The 16,951-nt window shown below is 39.1% G+C and overlaps 2 protein-coding genes across 3 annotated transcripts in view; both read right to left on the reverse strand.

Moving 5' to 3' along the window:
- Positions 1-984, reverse strand: part of slc2a9 (solute carrier family 2 member 9) — a 152,704-nt gene extending 151,720 nt beyond the window's left edge. Inside the window, exon 1 of one of the 2 annotated variants that reach the window (XM_011475095.3) lies at positions 732-984. The gene's annotated coding sequence lies outside the window, so the exon portion shown is untranslated. The remainder of the gene's footprint in view (positions 1-731) is intronic. The other variant, XM_011475092.3, reaches the window with a different exon arrangement.
- Positions 985-2,466: 1,482 nt separating this feature from the next.
- wdr1 (WD repeat domain 1) lies at positions 2,467-14,565 on the reverse strand. The gene is made up of 15 exons (XM_004068863.4): positions 14,434-14,565; positions 13,398-13,519; positions 13,097-13,187; positions 12,813-12,960; positions 12,400-12,580; positions 11,685-11,762; positions 8,847-8,927; positions 7,470-7,703; positions 6,995-7,082; positions 6,012-6,168; positions 5,089-5,173; positions 4,882-4,992; positions 4,528-4,701; positions 4,302-4,446; positions 2,467-3,310 (listed from the first exon to the last, which is right to left on the reverse strand). The coding sequence occupies exons 1-15, from the start codon at positions 14,447-14,449 to the stop codon at positions 3,204-3,206; spliced, it is 1,818 nt and encodes a 605-aa protein (XP_004068911.4). The 5' UTR covers positions 14,450-14,565; the 3' UTR covers positions 2,467-3,203.
- Between the last annotated feature and the right edge of the window lie 2,386 nt (positions 14,566-16,951).

The raw sequence follows: 16,951 nt of genomic DNA on the forward strand, positions 1-16,951 counted from the left end.
CTTATTACATAGAAGTAGCACAAAAGTCTGTTCTCTAATCCCTAAAAAGACTTGCTCCTCTGGCTGCTTTTCCTCTGATCAATGGTTCCTTTCTTCTCCACCAGCCTGACAATGATGAAATTCTCAAAACCACAGCCTGGTGGCCATCTATAAAACAAGCTATACTTCTGCAGTGTGAACACTGCTGTAAAGAATCCCATCAGTGTGAGGACTGGCTGCTTGGCTTTTGCTAGATTTAGCAACTATCCTTGCAGTTTGCCTTGTCAGGAGCTGCCGTGAGAGAAAAAATTTCCTTCAGTAATGAGACTCGGGGTTGTAAGCTCAACTTCCCTCCGCTGGGATATCTTTCTTCAGCTTTGGAGTCGGGGTAGAAGAAGTATTAGGTTTCCGAGTGTGAGGACAAACCTTTCAGAGGGACATTCAAATTTGCCTCTTATTTTGAGCTTGCTTGTTTAGATTAAATTGATGCGGGATGCCTTTTTATGCACCTTGTTAGATTCTGTGCTGTGATAAATAGATGCACAATTAAAGCCTCTCCTCAGCTGCTTCTGCTAACACAGCAAAGTTCTCCCCTTAACCCGTGTCCTAGATTTCATTTATCTCTACATCAGTTTTACAAATTGAATAGAAGCTGCTAAGTTACACTCTGACTTACAATAGAACACTGCAGAGGCCTGATGAATGGCACCAATAAAAGCTGACTATGAACAAAAATAAAACTTTAAACTCACCAAACACTCTGGAATATGAGCGTCCAAATGCAGGACTATCCTGCAGGATCCTCAAACAAAGCCACTGTGGGCACATTTAAGTGGAAAACACCATGATCACATGAGAACTTGTAGAGTAACTTAATTTGCTGACGCTGGACTTCACCCAGATAGTGAGCGGAATGCACTTAATGAAAACCACCTTCTTCAAAGTTCTGACTATAACATTTCAAGTCATTGTGCAGCTTTTCCTGCTTTCAAGCAGCAAAATGCTTTACGTCCTGTTGCAACCTTATTAACTATTAACCTGTCTTCACTTTAATACTGATCCATTACATAACAGAGTCTGAGAACTGCGGTGTACATTGGTAGTTCAAATCCGTCATGTTTCCACTTTGCAGCTTTATTGATCATTAACCAGAATGTGACAACAACTGTATGAACATGCGCAACTATTTTTTTATTTACAATCTTACCTTGTAGTAGTCTCCACACTCAAAAAAAAGCATTCAAAAAAATAAAAATAAAACTTTGGTGGATTTTATTTTCAGACATATCTCAATTTTCTGTTCTGTATTGTTCAGTCATCCAGGGGGCAGATCATTGCTTGACTGCCCACGTACAATGTCAGAGGGAATGTGGAATAAATCATATATTAACCTTTTATCAGTGTCTAGATTGTCTCTTCTGATAGCAAACTGTGCATAAATATTCAGAGAAATTCAACCTACAGGGCTACACCCAGCTGTTTCATTTTCCCTACAGCAAAAACAGTTCAGTCAGTTTTACCTAAATGACCCCAGTGAGCCAAAAGCCCATCACGTTTTACTGTGAGCAAAACAGCAGCTGAGGCCCAAATGCTGCATCTGCACAAGGTCTGAATGAAAACACCATGTACTGATTTTGATGATAAAAAAGTCCACTCCGGTTTTTTTTGTTGTTTGGATGAATGTAGGCTGATGTGAGCAGCAAAATTCAGACTCAGAATAAAGTTTGACATTTTTAATGCCAGTCCTGATTATGGGACTCTCCAGTGTATTAACTATAGTTTGTATAAAAACATTTATCCCTGAGTCAACTTTCACCAAGCTTCAAATTCATTCAGTTCAGCAGATTGTCAGCATTTCAACGAAACACTGTTGCCTGTTTTGAAAATCTAAACAGAGACAAAGAACTGAATTAAATGATTTCTTAAGTTTTATGTCACTGAAGGTTCTTACAAGTCCGGCTTAAATTAACTGCATAGATTTAATATTTATTTCATTGCTATGACATTCTGAGTTGTCTTGTGGTAGTTTTATTTGTAACATTTCTTAATTGTTTCAAGTTACCACGTTGATCGCAATTAATTACAGACAGAAATACCGCGTTATTTAAGATCACATAAATCTAATTTTTAATTAACTATACAACTATTATGTAAAGGATTATTCCTGACAAGGTGTTCGTTATCAGAAAGTCCATTCATTTCTGATAATGGACACCTCAAAGGGCATTATCTTGCTTACATTTTGGTTACTTATAAAAGTGATAATAATAACCATAAATCTTTTTTTTTTTGTCCGAGATTGAAACAAATAGCTCTGGATGGTGTTAAAGTAAGGTTGGAAGTCTTATGATTAAAAAAAAAAAAATGTGGATTATTTTTCGGCGATTTGTTCGCTTTAAGGAGCGTGGTCTAGGTTATCAATTATCGCTGAAATATCTGGCTTAGTTGGGGAAGTTATGTGAGCAGAAAAATGTTTGACAAGCAGAATTAGAGGATCAAAATGCATAAAAAGTTATTTTATTAATGAACAGCTTCCTCTATGGAAGCAGACGCATAAAGACATAGAAAACAAGAGAAGGAGAGAAACAAGCAAATGCACAGAAACAACACAGCACCTCCAAACCCACCAGACAGTTTTTTTGATCACCCACACACCGTTCTTTCAGAATTCCATTATTGCTCCCCATTCCAACAAGAAGAATATTGAATCCCAAGCATCAAACTTGCAGAAAAAAAACACTTTCCTCCAGGAAAAACTTAGAAAATGAAAGAAAAACAAAGACAGCTGCAGCTGGGAGAAGTTACTGATTATGTTAGGAATGTAACCAAAACGTTTCAATTCATTCAAATATGGTTTTGTTTGATTAAATAAAAAGGAAAAAAAAGTTTTTGGTTCATTCTTTAAACCAGGATACATCCATCCCATCCCAAGCAAGCATTTCAATTCAAAACAATCAGATGTGGAATGATGAGCTTATAAATGTGTATTTGGGTCCATGAACAAATGAAAAGCACTCAAGGTTACATGTCATATTCCAGCATTGTGTCTATGTTCAAGTTACCTGCATCAATTATAAGCCATTCCAAAAGAGAAGCATTCATAGTTAAAATGTTTACAGACGGCACAGGTCAGTGTTTGGAGGAAAAAAATAAAGAAAAAAAGGAAAACACTTGAATTTTCCAGTAGTCCTTGTCCCCTGGAGGTGCGAATGATTGCTTGCGTCTCAGTATGTAATCGTCCACAGCTTGATGCTGGCGTCGTGGGAAGTGGTGGCTAAGGTGTGCTCATCTATCCAGGCCAGGCTGCTGACATGGTGCAAGCGATGAGCATCTGTAGACATGAAAGAGTGAAAAATTAAAAGTGCTTTTTTTTTATTTTTGGAAAATATGATTCATTAAATCAAGACAGTTAAGGTGTTCTTACACAAAAATTATCTTTATATCAACTAACATTCAAGCTGCAAATCAACAGACTCCTAAACCCAAGAGGTAGTAGTATAACAGCAATTAAACTCTTGCTTAAAGTCCCATTCAACTATATTTTTTTCCATTTTCAAAATGTTCCCCGTGGTCTATTATGATTATGCTGTTTTTATCCATGATCAAAAAAATTTACCATAAAAAACCTAGCATATAGTACCAAGCCCAAGATAACATTAGCATAGCAAAAAACAAACAAAAATAAATAAACAGCAATATCAGAGCTATCCAGCTGTGCTGTTTTGAGCCAGATGGCAGCCCAGATGAGGAAAAAGACGTACACGGATCTATTGTCTACAAGTGGATGCATCAGAATGTAGCAGAGCAGGGAGACTCTCCCGCCCTTGGCAGTTGCTGCGTCACAAACCCGAGCTTTTTCAAATGATGGCTTTTTATCTGCTCCTAATCTGTCACGATTTGAATAAAGAAAAACTCAGAAACGCAGTTTTAATCCTAAATTATTCTATACCTGTCCTCCATCATGAGAAAAATGATCCAAAAACATGTTAAATACAGAAAAAACTATATTTTCACTGGAGTGGGTCTTTCTTTGTCTATGACTAGTTGGAACACCTAATGAAATTTTAAAGGAAATCTATTTTCATAAAAAGGTCATGTGATTTTAAGTTCTAGATAAATAAAATTCCTCAAAAGGGGGCTCGTCCGATTTTAGACAAGCGATATCCGAGTTGTCTTTTCTAAAACAGCGAAACTGGTTTCAGAGTTTGTCGCACAATCTAAAATGACATTTTATCACATCTGTGGAGCTTAGAAAATGCTGGTAATAAACTCGATGCAGACGAATGAGTGAAGCCACACGCACTAAACATTTCCATACAAACCTGCAAGTTTGATCCTGCGGTCTGGATCACTCAGTGTCCAAACGTAGACCATCATATCCATCCCTCCAGTAGCAAAGTGCTCATTATCAGGTGACCACGCCAGGCTCACTGGTTTTGCATGGTGCCCATAAAACTCATTTTTTACCTGGAAAAAAAATTAAATAAAACGCAATGACTAAAGACTGAAGATCTATGTAAATGTGTGAAAAACAGGAAAATGTTTTACAGAGTATCCATCAGGCACGCTGTAGGCTGTAATAGCTTTCTTCTCATCAATGACAGCCAGATAGGCTCCGTCGTTGGAGTAGGCCATGTCTGTGATGGGCCCTTTGGCTTCCAGAGTTTTACCCTCATCTTTGAGAGTGTTGCCTTGAATTGAGTACAGCCGGATTTTCCCATCCTGGACAAAAAAAACAAAAAAAAACAAGCAGAAGCATGTACTATTAGACTGGCATCATGATCCTTAGTGTAAGAAAAGTTAGATCTAGATCTAATTGCCTCATGAACTAAAAGGGATTTCTAAATGAGCCCAACAGCTGACAACCCAACTCATGTTTAGCAGGAAAATCTGCTCTCTTACTGTTCCTCCCACTGCAGCTGTGGTGCCACTAGGATGGAGGGCTCCAACCTCTGCTTCATAGCCAAGATTGTCTAATGTGAAGAGCTTCTTCTTATCCTTCAGCAAGACGACCTAAAGAAACAAATGTACAATTTAAAACTGCGTACAATTTTACCAAACCTGAGAGAAACAGAAATGGTGGATTCTGCTAGGAAAAGATGGCGTTACCTGTCCGATGCACACAGCCAGTGATATTCCTCCAGCTACAGACACACTTTTGGGCTGGAAATCCATCTTTACCACATCCGATGCACTAAAGCCAAAGAGATTAAGGACTTCAATATATAAAACAATCGATTTGTTACCACAAAAAAAAATAAACAAATAATCCCCTACAGCGTTCCCACTGCGTATTCGAGTTTCACTATTTGCGGTTTCGTGTATTCCCAGATTTATTTATTTTTTTCAGTCACGTTACTCCTCCGGTTCATCACAAAAACACAGTTCAACACGCTTGTATGAGACTTTTGTGTCTGAAGGTGATGCTGCGGGGGAAGAGAGGATGAAGATGAAGAGCATGCCGGCCCGTCAACTTCCTTGCCAGCTGCTAAAGAATATTTCACGGCCATTTCCACTGGAACCGAAATTTGTGCCCATGCATGAAGACATAACATCAGCTGACTCCGAAGCAGCCGGAAAATATCCTAAAACGCCGAGGAAGATAATCACAGAGAATAATTCATCATCCAGAGCAGGTGTTTAATCTGCATGAAACTGGCCTCTCCTGGAAAAAGATGCCCTCTTGCACTTAACTGATGAAGGAGGGAGCACAGGCTCCTGGTTTTAAGGCACAGAATGACACACCTAATGTGCATTATGAAGTACGCTACAGTACAGACTATTGATCTGAATTGAAAAAAAACACTTTATGTTGAGCAATATTCCAGTGTTTTTCTATTAACGTTTTACAAAGCATCAGAAGTGTTTCAGAAGAGATTTTAATGAGTAAAGGACTGGTGACGGGCATTCTTCACCCATGGGGGTGGGGGTGGTTCTCCGAATTTGTGCGTCTCCGGTCCCTAACCCCCACGAATATGGGGGAAATACCGTATTTAGTTCATCTTCATGCAGGAACATAGAACGACTATTACCTGTACTCTTTCTTGTCGAGTTTGGTGTAGCGAAGTGTGTCATCCATGCTGCACGACACCAGCTCGTTGGCTGCGTTGGTCACCATTTTACTCACTTGGTTACTGTGGCCCTTTCCTGAGAAACAGTCATTTTGGCCAGTTTCAGCATCCCAGTAATGTGAGACAGGTGTTAAGGAGAGAAAAAAAAAAAAAAACATAGGCATGGCTAAAACAGATGGAAATGTTTTCACTGAACCATTTTAAGATTATTCCTGAAAACACCTCAAAAGGAAAGATCCAGAACAAAAGTGTTTCAAACAGTAGTTGTGCTTTTTAGGTCACAATCGTGTAAAAAAGTACTGTTTTTTTGCCGAGTATAAATCACAATCTCAGAATAAATAAACCATATCTCTCAACGCCATCTGTGTCTTCCCTGCTTTGTAAATGAGATGTACAGTCTATGCTTCCATGTAGCAATGAGGTTCAAAACTTGACGGTAGCTCCTCCCACATGCAAAAGGAGCGTCACATTTACAAACACATTTTTAGACAAGAACTGAACATCGAATTTGATGCATTTCAAAAGAAGAAGTGTGACTTATACTCCAGCACAGAAAGTCATCGGTTCTATCAAGTGTGGAACTGGTGCTGGAATCAAACCAGCTGGCTTCACTACACAGCCATTGGTTCTGAACATCATGCAGGAGTACAGTCCAGAACCAAAAAGCATCCCCTTGAAGTTCTTTGTAGCACAACAATTCATTTTTAGAGGCCAAATTCTCCAGAAGCATAGACTTCATTCCAGAAACACCTTCTCTCTCCTACAGCAGCTGACACTTCAGCCTTTGCCAGGTACCTTTGTCCTCAACCCTTTGTTTACAATAAGATTGATATCTGGCCTGTCAGCTGGCTAAACACCAAGAAAAACCTGACCGTGTGGATCTAATGTCTTTAAAGCATCCAAGCTTCTGTTTTTTTTTAACCTTATCCACAGTGAAAGGATATTGATGTGTCCGTCATGACTCCCCGAATAAACGAAGGATCGCCCGTCTTTTTTGTGAACCGTCAGACACTGGATGGATTTGCTGTGACCCTGCAGAAGTAACAAGAGTATCCACACGTTAGGAAATTATAAACTCAAGCCATAAAAATTCATATATCAACATATTCAATTCATTCATTTTACTAAAAGGACAGTGACCATTTTGGATGCCCCTGTTGCTAAAGCGATGCACATTAATAAAAGGAATCTATTTATGTGACTGGGTCAGCTTTTTCCAATGCCTAAAAATGTGAAAACAATAGGTAAGAAGAAGAAAAGACATATCCCTATTAAACTTGGTACACTTGAAACAGTTTAAAACATCTCTCTGCAGTACTGAAGAGGTTAAAATAAGGATACTCTGGTTGGAAAGTCATGTCATCTTACTGAAATATGTGACACCTCTCAATAACTCTGCAATAAGGACCAGAGACTGACCTTGACTGTCCGTATGGGTCGGTTAGGGTTGTTCTTGTCCAGGTAGTTGATGTATCCAGACAAGGAGATGCTGAGGAGGTGGTCTTTCTGCCAAAGGCAGCCCAGCTGCTGGTCTGTCACATCAGAGCCCAGGTTAAAAGTGGTGACAGCCGTTCCTGCACCAACATCCCAGAGCTTCACAGTCTTATCCCCAGAGGCGGAGATCAACTGGGAACTGTCAGGACTCCAACTGAGCTGAACGACACAAGGCAGAAAAAACATCTAAACAATAAGGCAAAAATAAAAACACAAATGTTGAAGTGACTTTAGAAAGAATGAAGGCCTCAGGAAACACAATCCCTTATTTACATAGGGAAATGAACGCGTTTAAGCGTTTTGGACTTCTGCATTCCAAACTCATGTTCACACGTAACAACGCATGTCGTTTCTACAACTGTTTTTGGCTCTACATACTAAACGCACAGCCACTGAACATGCCTTGCAAGTTAAACCAGGTCAAACTTTGACCAGTCAGGGACCTGGATTGGGTAGTGCCGTATGGATGGCGTCCCTCTTAAATGAATTAAGTGAGTTAAAAAACTTTTATTCATTTCATTCATTCATTTTCTTCCGTTTAGACCCTTTTGGGGTCACAGGGCTGCCGGCCCCATCTCAGTCACTTACAGGCGAAGGCGGGGGACATCCTGGACAGGTCGCCAGTCTGACGCAGGGCCACAACAACACATCCATTCACTCTCACACCTATGGACAATGTAGAGTTGCCAATTAACCTATGAAGCATGTTTTTGGAGGGTGGTAGGAAGGGACACCCCAGAAAAACCCATTCATGCACGGGGGGAGCATGCAAACTCCACACAGAAAGTTCCATGATTGTTGTTCTGTTTCAAGTTCCCCAGCTAGGACTAGAACTGGGGGCCTTCTTGCTGTGAGGCAAGAGCGCTAACCACTGTGCAGCCCTTTTTTTTTTAATAATTCATTTAATTAATTTGAACATTGATTATGGAAAATTATTTAATAATTTGGTTTTGTGCCCAGCCAGAATTCTATGACACCAAGTCTTTTGTATATCGGATTACAGCGACATTTCACACCAAACCTCTTCCATCTGTAGGTGGCGGACATGTGCTAGACAACAGTTAAAAAAAATTAGAAGCAGAAGCCCCTCCCTGGTTGTCCAGTGTGAACACCATGGGCTCAACATGCCTTTAAGAACACGTGTTTAGCGCAATCTTGAAAGCACGCCACATGCCCACTGTGTCTGTAATTTTAGAGAAGCAACAGAGGTTCAGGAGACGGAAGTGTTATTAGAGGCTACAAGAGGAAGTGACAGTTATAAATGTGTCAGCTACACATGCGTGTTCTTATAAACATCCTTACCGCGTAAATTCCTCCACCGTGAGCCTTCTCGCCCCCAAGAGTTCCAACACTTTCACCAGTCGTTCCATCATAGAGAAAAATCTGAGAATTTTCCAAGGGGACAGGAAAAGGAACACACACAATAAGCCACAATCCATGAAAAAAGCCAAGTCTATATGTTTACGCTGATAAAGGTCTGGATACACAGTTGGTTGATATATTGAAACCTTTTTTCTCCAATTCCCTTAACAGGGCTCGACATAGCCATTTGTCCGCTGGCCCGGTCCTGTTTTTTGAGCAGTGCGGACCACAAGACTTTACTTTTCACTTGTCCGCTCGGGCCACTAAAATATCTAACGGTTTATATATTCTTCACCTTTTTCAATAAAGTAAATTTTGCGAAAACGTGTAGATTTACCTCGTCTTCATAATTTAATTTTTCTGCTAGTCCTGTGTTCAGACTTCAAGGGTTTCTATGGGAAACCTTTGATCACTTCTCCTTCTCTCCCGCCTGCGCGCGCTCGGCTTTCACTGCCGAGCACCACGCGGCACGCGCTCACTACTTTTTTTTTCAAACTTTATTGAATGTAACAATTCAATACAAAACAATGTTAAACAGCAACAACGAAGGTACAAGCCAGTGGGTTATTATTACATTTGATTATAAATCCGACACCGTCACTGAAGAGAGACTGAAGCATGTCAGAGATGTGGAAGACATGGCAGGAATAGATAGGAATATGTTAGATGGAGTAATGGGTATAATTAGTACTATGGACAGCAAGATATTTAATGAATGCATTGAAGATGAAACTGTATGCACTAAGCTTTAAGCTGAATGTCAAAGAATTAAAGGCAACTCCAAATACCTGAATCTCAGACTCAAATGCAGTAGAATGTTAAACTACTTAATTTTGTTTTTCTGTACAACACTGTAAGCAGTAAGTATTTCTAGTTAGCTGAATGATCTCAGTTAGACCTGCACAATATGAGGAAAACTCGCGATATGCGATATCAGAGATTAAAATTGCGATAACGATATAATTTGCGGTATATAAACAAACAGCAAAATAACCAAATAACCATTCCCAGTTTAAAAATTATACTCCAAATGACCCACGTTGACATAGGTTACAAACATCTAACATAACAGGGCTCCATCTGATTGGTCAACAATGTGAAGGCGTCCATCCGATTGGTCAAATGCATTAAGGGATTTATTTGATTCGTTAAATGGTTCAAGCTGCCATTAGATTGTTTTAACACATTTAAGGTTTATGATTTATTGCGATATTTGCCGTTAGAAGCACCATGAAAACTTCTGAACTAGTGTTACCTACTACAGTGCTCTCTTCAAAACATCTGAAACAGACTAGAGCAGATTTAAGTTTGATATGGTCTATTTTCAGTCATTGAAAAGTGTAGAAATAAGTGATGTCCCCAGAATGCACCAAATTGCACCATATTAAAAGTTTCCGGGGGGGCATGCCCCCGGACCCCCCCTAAAGTTGCAAGCACCTGCGGAGCGGCGGGTCCCGCTATGCGCGGTGTCGGGCCAGTAACTTTCAGGCAGGGCCAGTAAGTTTCAAAAACTACTGGCCCTGTGGGCCAGTGCAAATTTCTGGGCTATGTCAACCCCTGCTTAAACTAAAAAAGTCATAAAAGCAGAGTTGTTCAGTTATATATGGAGGGGAGTGGGGGGGGGTGTCTCGGGCATCTAATTAGAAAAAAAAAATCCCAACTCCATTGGTGTCCTCTTATGATAACGTCATATGACAGCATTCCCTCACTATATCGTGGTTCAATTTTTGTGGTCTCACCGTGTCCGCTGATTTTTTTTTCAGCGCCATTTTGCATGCTCCATTTTCCTTACAGCAGATGTTATGAGTCCTGATTGGCTATGGACCTTGTCAATCTCATCCATGTTGTCTCCTGTACAGGATCCATTCAGTTTGCCACATTTACAAAACTCTTTGATCACCAGCAGGTCTTTGTTTTCGTTCAATAATACTGGATTTGTCTTTCTGCAAAAGTTTGAACTTTAAGAGTTTAAAGGTTTGTGTCTGAAAAGTGTAAAAAGTGTCTAGTGACGGGTTTTCCAGCCTTAAAACGTCTATAATCCTGCTTTGAGGGTTTATTTTGGAACGCAATCCCTGTGATAAACGAGGGAGATCTGTACATATAAGGAAGAATCTATAGAACGACACTGAATAGACAAAGTTCAGTTTATGACACTTATTGAAATACTTTTAACTAGTCCTGGTTCTGCATTCCAAAAACTGCCACCAGTCAGTTCAAAACAGTATGGGTTCAGAGTCCATACAAGAACAACAAAACTAAAGCCACCAGGGTTTTGTGGCAAACAAGTGCAAATAAGTCATTTTAAAAAAAACATCACAGTCCCACAGAAGCCTGCTTTATACCGGCCCTTTTACGTTTCACTCATCTCTTTGCATCTATACTGAACCAGTGAGATCTTGCAACTTATTTGAATATTTTCAATAATGCATCACTAGCTGAACTTCTCAACTTTGCCAAGCTGCTCAGTTTTCTACTGATTTCTTCTAGTGTCATCATTTCCATCATAAACACCTCTAAATTTCATTTTCTTCAATATTTTTTGGAGAATCCACAAGTGCACCCATCTTCTAACATTAAAGTCTCAAATTTAGGCCTTACTAGTAGCCAACTAATTTGAACTTATCTTTATAATTTCTCATTAGAGAAACCACAAACCTGACAGGTACTGCAACTTCACAACATTCGAGTATGGAAGGGTGCTGCATTTCCAGTCAGTAAATGTCCAAAGGTTTCAGTTTGCCAGCTTATCGAGACACCCATGTCTGACGCCAGACCCACCTGACCATCAGCACCGGCTGTGGCGAAGCGATTTCCATCCGGAGAGAAGCGGACACAGTTGACAAACTGGCTGTGGTCCTGTAGTCAAAGAGGCAGAAGAAGAGAAAAACAATGAAGAATTGATCAAAAACAGATTTTTTTCCCCAAATGTCTGCAGCTGACATGAACATACATAAAAACAAACCTAACCATTACCAAAAAAGAAAAAGTGTTTTCTGCATTATTCATTGAGGTTTCGTTATCCAATACATATTTGGTAGACTGGGAGTGAGATTTTACTTTGACTCCTTTAATTTAAAAGTAAAAGCTTTGTGCTAAAACAAAAAAAAAAACTGCATTGTAGCTTGAAGGGAAAAGGCCGGCTTCAGGAGTCTGGCTCCCTCATTCTCCAAAAACGTACGGGGGATGTAGGTTATATAACACAAAACGAGAGAAACAAGGCCCCACTGTCAAAAGCCAGTCGTGTGTGTCAGCTCAGAGATGACCAGAGCGTGTTAAGAGGCTGCCAACTTAAACCCAAAGTCTTAAAGCTACGGCAAAACCTCCTCCCAAAAGTCCAGGTTAAAGAGGGATAAAGGGTTCGCACATGCAGGAAAAGCTCTTAGCCAAGGTCATTTGTTTCAAACCAAATACTTATTTAAATAAACCTCCTCAAATGACAAGACTGGAGTGTGTGTGTGTGGGGGGGGGGGGGGGGGGCAGTAGTGCAACTCACCCTCAGTGTGAACTTGAACTTGAACGGGGGTCCTTCGAAGAAAGATCCGCAGGTGTCATCACTGGCGGCAGCAAGGCGGTACGGACGCTTCTGCCTTATGTCCACACTGTTGATTAATTTTGAATGGCCTGAAAGCTCTCCCACTGATGAACCCGAGTCCCACAAGAACACTGCACCAAACCTACGACAACAAACAAAGACCCAATTGTTCCGGTCTGTTAGAGGCTCAAAGACGGGCAGATCTGCAACAATAAAGTGACGTCAAAAGAATGCTCAACGAAGGAATTACAAAGTTAATTGACTTTTTTTTTTTAATCTGAAACTTGTTTTCCACTTTTAATTGTAATTATAATATTTTATTAAGAAACACACTTCAGATGCTGAAAAACAGTTGAAGTCCCATTGAAACATACTTCTCTCGTCCATCTCCGACAACAGCAATCCTCTTGCTATCTTCTGTCCATGCAATGTCCTTGATCTTCCCTGAGATAGGGGTGTACTCATACTTGAGCATGTGCTCCTTCTGGGTGGTGTCCCAGATACGGATTTTTCCTGATGCATCTAAAAAACAAACCAAAAAAACACCAATAAATAAATATTTATTTTTAAAATGTAGATAAAAGCGACAGTATTGTTAAAATGCTGCTATTCATGGACATCAAATGCACGGGTCACCATGTTCAAATGAGTCCTGTACCTCCAGATGCGATGTAGAATCCGCTGGGAGCATATTTGGCCACGCCCACTTGATGTGCGTGCTCAGTGTAAATGTCGGCAATGGCCGGGTTCTTTTAAAGAGAAGAAATACGAGAGATCCGTATGTGTCGATACTCCAAATGAAAGAATATTTAAGAATACATCTGCAAGTTCCCCAATAGTATTTTTATAACCTTACACTTAAAAACTAAAGTAAGATCTAAATTCTTAGATGAAGACAGTCTGTTACTGATATGACACACTGGATAAAGGGAAAAAAATAAAATTAAAAACCTTCTTACGTCAATATTTCTGATGATGACACATTTCCCATTAGTGTAGAGGAAGTTGTTTCCTTTGGGATCGCCACCGATCACCTTGGCAACTCCCCTCTCCATCTGTGGGAGGCTGGCAAATACGTGCTCTAAAACCACGTTGTTGTTTTTAGTAAAAGAGGGGGAAAAAAAGAGAAAAAAATGAGACAAATGGACGACCCAAAAACACAACAGTGGAAAGTATCATCATCGTTATTTTTAGCAGCCTTTAATGCAAAAGAATCTGTTCTATCAGTAAAGCAGAAACCTTCTTCTTCCTGAAAGAAGCAGCTATGCATTCAAAATAACTAAGTATAGTGTTCTATAAGGAACTTAAGATTTTCAAACAAAATAAATCAGATTAAAATTTCATTCCAATCATATTTTGATCCATTGTAAAATCTTTATGCAATTTTTTTATTTGAATTGATTAGATCTGCAACATTATCATATCTTTTCAATCCTCCTTACGAGCATGGAATTATTAATGCAAATAACACTTAATATTAATATTCAATAGTTTCTGCTGAAATTAATGCAAATAACACTTCTGTTTATGAAATATGCATTCTTTTTATTTTACGTAAGTAATTTTAGTCTCATTTTGGCTCAAATGTGCTTTAATTTTGGGAAGTGAGATTTCGCAAGCACTGACAAAGGCGAGCTTGTCACAACACAGTTCTATGAAGCTCAACTATTTCCTGAATCAGTGAGTGACGTTAACAACTCCTTTCAGCAGCTGTAGCTACTGTAAGCCGCACATGGACACCCTGAGCATCTAATTTTACCCTTTTTTTAACAATTCAGAGCTTAAACGTCAAGCATGAACTCAAATGAACGGAGCTTTTTAGCTTAATTCGTGTTCAGGAAGAAATGCCAGAGCCCCACACAGCAATGGGCGAGGCTAGCTAGCTAAGCTGTCTGGTCTGATGGCTAGCCGGATTTGCAGACTAGTCTTGCTATAAAAAAATAACGTCTTTATTTTTTTGACTCTGCAGTTGTTCTATGGATGAAACTAACTTACTGAGTTCGTACGGCATTTTCCTCGCTGGTCTTATTATCCCGTCGTTCCTCTCGCCAATGAATGAAGCAGCGCAGGCGGAGACCCTCCGATCACACAAACACGGAAGCGTCTGCAGAGCTCGGCTTGTCTGGCTTTGCCCATATATAGTAAACTCACGCTGGAGCTGTCAGCCAGTGGCCGTGCCGGGGAGACGTTCAGGGTATAATCCTCCTTCAAAGCTCGGCGGTAACGCCTATATTCATAATGATGCCTCAAATGGCAAAAAACAAACAAACATGTGAATGGTTTGTTTTTCTTTATAATAAAATAAAAGTAGGTCACAGTTAAGTACACAAACCCCGCTCAGAACCGATATGTACATTTCGTGCACGATCAACTTTGACTCCGGGAAACATTTTTATATATGTTGAGTAAATTCCAAAACAGCCAGTGTATAAAAGGTGATAAGTAACAAGTTCCAGAGGAACTAAACATGTCAAGCAGCTATTCTTTAAATCTAACGTCAGACGGAGCATCACCTGCCCAGAATAGACATGGGAAACTCCCTGATCCATTCGAGAATGCGCATTAACAAGGAACCGCTCAGCTTGTTATGATAAATTAAATTAAAAAAAAACTTTTTCTCAGTGTTTGAGAAGTTAATTTTATTTCTACAATTGAATATCTGGCGGTGGATTGTTCCAAGTTCCATTTACATATATATTTACATTTTTTGGGTCATTACAGAACTGGATGATGTTTTTTTTGATGTTTTTTTTTTATTGACAAAATTCAAAATGACAGCCTTTTTTCATTTGGAACATTCAAATCTTTCCCTTGTCAGTTATAATTCCTAAATATTGAATTTCCTTTTTAATGGGAACATTGTGAATTCTTGTTTCATTAGTGTCATGAATTGTTATGATCTCACACTTGTTGTGTAACTAGTCTTGAGGCTTGGGAGAACAGAGACAGTGTTTTATAGCATTTGGGATTTCTTCTGTATTGTTTAACAGTAACCCAGTGTCATCTGCTTGCTGAATTAGTTCAATTGGATTTTGGATCAGTCGTGTCAGCATTTCCGTTGCAATAATGAAGAGAAGTGGACTGACTGGGTCACCTTGCCTAATTCTTCTTTTTACCTGAAATCTGCCTGTAGCTCCTGTAGGAAGCAGAACTGCACCACTTATGTCCTTATGTAACATTGAAATTGGGTCCATGAAATGAACTTTTGGCCAAATCCAAAATGTTAGAGGGACATCAAAATAAATTGATGTTCCAGAGTATTAAAGGCTTTGAAACTAAATCTAAAAATAAAAGAATTCTATTATCTTCAATTAAATGTCCATAATCCATTAAATCCAGAACCAGACGTATGTTATTATGGATTAATCTGTTTGGGAGAAAAGCAGATTGAGTTTTACTAATAAAATTGGGAGATTCCATTTTTTAGTCTGTTAGCTAAGACGTGTAAATAACTTATAATCAGCAATCAGTAAAGAAATTGGTCTCAAATTTTCAATAAATGATTTGTCTTTGTTTGGTTTAGATATTAATGTTATTATTTCCTGTTTTGTGGCTGTCAGAAGTGAATTATTCAACATATATTCCTTTAAATCTTCTGATAGTAACTCTCTAATATAATTCCAGAAAAATTTATAAAAGTTTGAGGTCAGAGCATTTTGACCCGGAGCCATTTTCTAGACAACATTACCAAGTTCCATAATAATAATTTTGTCACATTCCCTTTTTAATTCTGTATTAATTTGAGGAATAAACCTTTCTATGTTGCTGAAAAATTTGCTTGAACATGGTTCTGAGAATTGTAAGGAATACAATTTCTGACAATTCTTTCTTTCTGAACTTTCTATCTTAGGAGCTAAAGTTATTGAAATCACACAATGATCTATGAAAGGAGCTGCAGAGGTATCTGTATGCAAGATATGACCAAGAACATTCTGAGAAAACAGCCACAAATCTGTTCTTGATTTAGTATTGTCATTTGAACAAATCCAGGGAAAAATTTTGCATTTGGGTTAAAATGTCCAAAAGGGCATTATTTAAACAAAAATCATTAAACAATTGGTTTTATGTGTGTGAGGTATATTTTGTGGGGAATCTATCCATCCATTCATTTGTATCGGCCAAAACCTTTAATAAAAAGGTAAATGCTGGCCTATGCTTTTACTAAAGGCAGCTTGAAATGTCAGACACAAATGACAAGCTTGATGTCTGCAATGCTTGTGAAGCAGCAGTGATGTAATGGTGCAAAACAATCTTTTTCATAAACATTACAAATGGAAATAAGGGTAATTATTATTAATTGTCGCTATGGTGGCCGAAAACCATATTTGTACAAGCCACACCTGCATTTTTTAAAAATCCCAATACCTGTCCATCTTGTTGAGGTTCCCACATTACACAACAAGCTGAAAGCTGAAACAGTTGGATTTAGCATTTGCAAACTAATCCACAGTTTGGTTAAAAGTACCTGCAGTTGTCATTGAGAGCCCAATGCGGAACCGGCAGAAATCTAGCA

This window comes from Oryzias latipes, chromosome 5 (assembly GCF_002234675.1).
Source record: "Oryzias latipes chromosome 5, ASM223467v1".
Lineage (NCBI taxonomy): Eukaryota > Metazoa > Chordata > Actinopteri > Beloniformes > Adrianichthyidae > Oryzias > Oryzias latipes.